The sequence below is a fragment of the Odocoileus virginianus genome, chromosome 2 (assembly GCF_023699985.2).
Source record: "Odocoileus virginianus isolate 20LAN1187 ecotype Illinois chromosome 2, Ovbor_1.2, whole genome shotgun sequence".
Lineage (NCBI taxonomy): Eukaryota > Metazoa > Chordata > Mammalia > Artiodactyla > Cervidae > Odocoileus > Odocoileus virginianus.
In genome coordinates this window covers 74,653,327-74,658,462 of record NC_069675.1, presented here as the reverse complement: position 1 = coordinate 74,658,462, position 5,136 = coordinate 74,653,327, and the positions used below count along the sequence as shown (strand labels likewise).

The following is a 5,136-nucleotide window of genomic DNA, read 5'->3' as shown; positions in this document are numbered from 1 at the left end:
GGAAAAATTGTTTACTTATTGCAGTTCAGTTTCTTAGATCTGAAAAACAAACAGACAACCAACCAAAAAAAAAAAAAAACCACTAGGCATTGTAGTGGAGGTAATCCAAGGTGAGGGAAGCAGATTTGGTCATTTGAACGAGGATAGCTTTTAAAGGATACTAGAACTAATGTCTTATTTGACCTGATGATATCTGTGTCCATCTGAGACCTACATCTTGACACATGGATCACATTTTTTGCATATATGAGTAAATGGCTCAGTCACAGCTGGTGCCCAGGTTTGACTGGATGGTTAGCAGAGACTGGAGTTTGAGACAAGAGACTTCCAGAAAGTTCCAACTAAGTTCCTGAGCATTTAGGTGAATTCTCCACAGTCATTTACTGATTCTTACATAGACTCTGGCATTGTGCCAGGGCGTCAAGATGCTGAGATAAGAAAGAATCCCGGCCTTCCAATGGCTTCCAGTCAGAAGGGGAGTCAGAAGTAGGAGGCAATAACCTCATCATGATCAAACACTGACGGCAGGAGGAGAAGGGGAGGACAGAAGATGAGATGGTTGGATGGCATCACCGATTAGATGGACATGAATTTGAGCGAGCTTTAGGAGCTGGTGATGCACAGGGAAGCCTGGCGTGCTGCAGTCCATGGGGTCTCAGAGTCCAACACGACTGAGCAACTGAACTGAACTGAACCTCATTGTGATGTAGTGAGTCTCTCCTTTCTGAAACACCAAGAAACATCTCACTCCCTCCAGAATGGAAATGGCCCAACCTGTGTAGTTGGTTCCTCCACAACTGGTCTCCATCCTGAGTTTCAACTCTCTCTCTCCCAACCAAGGGCAGCCACACTAAGCTATTCTCTTTTGCTAGAATTTGTCTTACTCTTTTCCCACATCTCTGTTTTTGCTCAAGCTGTTCCTCCTTCCTGGGACGTCCTCCCTCCCTCCCCTTCCCCACCTCTTCTGTCCATTAAGATGCTTTGACTTAGGCCCCTCTAGATCAGACATAAGTGTCATCTCCTGCAAAATACAAGAAGTAGATGAAATAAGTCCTGGTGGGTAGCCCGAGACTAGGGTTCTAGCACACTCCCCACCCTCAAACACACACACTAATTTGTCGTGTTCTAGCCTGCAAGTTTCTCTGCCCACCCATCCGGGCTTCAGCCTATTCTTGCCTAATGGGGTGTGGGGTGGTTGGATTTTATTGCACTACTTACTTCAGATAGCTCTTCCCCTTATGACCAGGATCCAAATTAACCCTGCAAACCAGGACTGAGGCTGCCCTTTTCTGTCTGGTTACTTCCTGAGTGTACCTGAAGTTCTGCAACCAGCCTCGATCTTCCCTTTTCACTGACCCTCTTTCCCTGAACCTTCACCTGGAGACCTAGGTTGGGTGCCCGAGAAAGGGGTAAAGAGACAGGTTGTTAAAGCCGGAAACCGGAACCAGGCTCACCCATGAGGCACCCTCTAGCAGATCCAAACACTGGGCCCAGGGAGAGAACCCTGGTGGAAGGATGGGGGTGGCAGGCTCGACAAGGGGAGGGGCTGCTTCTAAAAGGGAAAAAAAAAAAAAAACATACAACAAACCACAACCTTGCTTGGAAATAAGCCTGTGTGCGGGTGTGTCTGCGTGTATGTATATTTAAAAACAAAACCGCGTTAAAGGAGCCGCTCCCTACCCCACAGGTCCGACCACCCGCTGGGAGTTTGCGAAGCAAGAAGGGCAATACGAGTGGGAGAGAGTCATCCACGCGCCCACAAAGTGCCTCCTGTCTTGGAACCGCTCGCCCAGGCCCCGTGGGCTGCTCCGGGCAGCCGGCTCCAGCCCTTCGGTCCCGCGCGCACAAGCTGCGGCGAAAGAGCGAACCTTGACGCAGCCAGAGCCCCGCAGCGCCCGCCGCGGCCGCAGACTCCCCAGTCGCCGCCTCTCCCAACCCCGAAGCCTGGGCAGTCAATCAAGCCCGCCCGGCCCCGCCCGTGGGCTGCAGCGGACGGCCAATCAGAGCCAAGCTCCGCAGCGATGAGCTCAGTCGGCTTGCTTCCCATTGGACGGCTATATTAAGAAAGTCGCCGAACTCTTTAAATAGCGGGCGCTAGGGCCGCAGCCTGCATCTGCCGCCGCAGTCGGGCTGAGTTTGCCTGCTCTCTTGTGTCTTCGCTTAGGCCTAGGGAGACCCAGGAGGGAGCTAGGCCGCGTCCGCTTGCTTTGGCCACCGTTTGCTCACAAAGGCGCCGACCCGGGACCCAGGGTGAGGAGAGCGGCCGCCGCTCGGGAGCAGCGCGGAGACGCACCGTGCGCCCTATGCCCCCGAGTCCCCCACAGCCCCCGCCGCGGCAGCCTGAGCAGAACGAGAGAACGCTCGCCATTCCGGGACCTGGGTGCAGCTAGCGATCCTTGTCCCCAGCGCGCAGCCCGAGGTGAGCAGTGAGCGGCGAGCGGGACGGCAGCGAGGCGTTCGCGGGGCCCCTCCTGCTGCCCGGGCCCGGCCCGCTCATGGCGGCCATCCGCAAGAAGCTGGTGGTGGTGGGCGACGGCGCGTGCGGCAAGACGTGCCTGCTGATCGTGTTCAGTAAGGACGAATTCCCCGAGGTGTACGTGCCCACCGTCTTCGAGAACTATGTGGCCGACATCGAGGTGGACGGCAAGCAGGTGGAGCTGGCGCTGTGGGACACGGCGGGCCAGGAGGACTACGACCGCCTGCGGCCGCTCTCCTACCCGGACACCGACGTGATCCTCATGTGCTTTTCGGTGGACAGCCCGGATTCGCTGGAGAACATCCCTGAGAAGTGGGTGCCCGAGGTGAAGCACTTCTGCCCCAACGTGCCCATCATCCTCGTGGCCAACAAGAAAGACCTGCGCAGCGACGAGCACGTCCGCACAGAGCTGGCCCGCATGAAGCAAGAACCGGTGCGCACGGATGACGGCCGCGCCATGGCCGTGCGCATCCAAGCCTACGACTACCTCGAGTGCTCGGCCAAGACCAAGGAGGGCGTCCGAGAGGTCTTCGAGACGGCCACGCGCGCTGCGCTGCAGAAGCGCTACGGCTCCCAGAACGGGTGCATCAACTGCTGCAAGGTGCTATGAGGGCCGCGCCCGACCCGCCTGCCCCTGCCAGCGCGGCTCCCCATCCCGGGCCCGTCCCGCACGAGCCCGGAGAAGGGGAGACCCTTGCCCCCCCCAAGGACCCCACCGGACTGCCTGGCGTCTGCTTTCAGCCCCAGCAGCCGTAGCCTGGAGACTCAGGCTCTGGCGCCCGAGAATCGGCCGCGTGGTAGGCATCCGGCGCCCCCTTTTCAAGTGTCTGTGCGTCCGGCTGTGTGGCACAGGCTTGGCCACCCCGCTGAGTGCCAAGGGTCCCCTGAACACCATTTTCTGAAGAGCCAAGCCTCTTCAGGGTGTGTGGCTGTGTGTATGTTCGACTCCCCGCCGCCGACTTTTTACCCCACGCCCTCCCCTGCTCCCGGGAGATGAGCTTGGCGCCGGGGTGCGGCCGCGCCCCATCGGATGTGCGTCTGTAACCAGCGAGCGCCTGCTATCCCCTGTCTGTAACATAGACCTCGGGACTTGCGGGAGGGGAGGGCTGGGGAGGATGGGGTGTTATATAAATATAGATATAATTTTATTTTCGGAGGTAGGATGGTGTTATTTAATGGTGGTGGTGGGTGGAGTGACAGGGCGCTAGAACAGCTCCAGCCAGGTCTGAGTGAGGCGTCATCCCAGCACGCACAAGACTTGGCCATCTTTCCTGCCCCTGGGGAAGACGTTTGCAGCGGACTTGGGGCCTGAGAGGACACAGCTTCCAGACTCCTGTCTCCTGCCAGCCAGTCCCCCCCCGGCGAACCCCTCACTAGCCACTGACAAGGAGGGGTGAAGTGTGCTGCAGGTTGTTTTTGCCATAAACGAACTTTGTGCCTGTCCTGCAAGTGAAAATTGTTCAGTCCAAGAAACTGATGTTATTTGGTTTATTTAAAGGCTAAAACTTGTTTTTTTTTCTTCTTTTTGGAACGAATTCTTTGCACAATTGTTTCATTGTTTGACATTTAATGCACTTGTCATTTGCATAAGACAGTAGCATTCTGACCACACTTGTACGCTGTAACCTCATCTACTTCTGATTTTTTTAAAAAAAATGATGATGACTTTTAAAAAACAAGGAGAAGAAAAAGAAACCACTAATTTTTTCTTTTGAAAAAAGTGGCAACACTGTTCTATTTTGCGATTTTATTTGTGCACGTATGCGCACTCTTTTGATAAAGGGCAGTAACCAGTATTAGGGCCTATCTAAAACCTTCTTTTTTTTTTTCTCCTCAAGGCAGTCTCTAAAGCTGTGTGAAATTTTCTCTGCATCTCTGTACAGAGAATAAACCTCTCCCTTGTGTCTCTTTTCTCCCCCTCCCTTCCCCATCCAGTGGTACTTCTACTAAATTGTCTTGTTTTTTTTATTTTTTAAATAAACTGACAAATGACAAAGTGGTGAGCTTATGATGTTTACATAAAAGTTCTATAAGCTGTGTATACAGTTTTTTATGTAAAATATTAAAAGACTATGATGATGACATTTATAAAATGGCTCCTGTGGTTTAATGATGTGTAAAAATCTTATTGTGAATTTGAGGGCCAGGGGAGAACTCTGCTAGGTGAGGCCCCACTAACTCTGTTTCCCTCCAAGTCTTTGTAGGAAATGGGGATGAAATCTCTTTGAAGATGTGTGGGGGTTGGATGGCCATGGATGACCAGGTTGCTCCTGCCCTAGGGCCAGAGGTTACCCAGGCTCCCAGTGCCATAAGCTTTGACCTAATGTGAATTGTCTGAATGCCTTATACACTTGCGTCTAAGTCTATCATGGAGCCTGGGTGTCCTATTCTTTGAAACTTGGAAAGTTGTCATTTGTGCATTCAGATAACTTTTTAGATACCTTTTTTTTGTTTGTTTTTGTTAATCAGTGTCTCAAAGACTGGTTCCTGGGTTCCCTTCAGATCTTCAAGAGGTTACACAATGCCCCCCTGAGATTGTAGGATGTTATCTCTGACCTGAGCTCCCGGGTGGAAGTTGGGGAGAGCCCAAATCAGAAGCCAATCCTTCTGTTGTGAACTTTGATTTGAGTGTCTGTGTGGAGCCCAGAATGCTTTGTTCT

At 53.0% G+C, this 5,136-nt stretch overlaps 1 protein-coding gene across 1 annotated transcript; it reads left to right on the top strand.

Annotated features, from left to right (window-relative positions):
• Positions 1–2,104: 2,104 nt before the first annotated feature.
• RHOB (ras homolog family member B) lies at positions 2,105–4,472 on the top strand. Its single transcript, XM_020898278.2, has one exon. It carries the CDS (start codon positions 2,496–2,498, stop codon positions 3,084–3,086), a length of 591 nt encoding a protein of 196 aa, XP_020753937.1. The 5' UTR covers positions 2,105–2,495; the 3' UTR covers positions 3,087–4,472.
• Positions 4,473–5,136: the final 664 nt, after the last annotated feature.

Coding starts and splice junctions, on each gene's coding strand:
- RHOB (XM_020898278.2), top strand. CDS start 2,496: ATGGCGGCCATCCGCAAGAAGCTGGTGGTGGTGGGCGACGGCGCGTGC.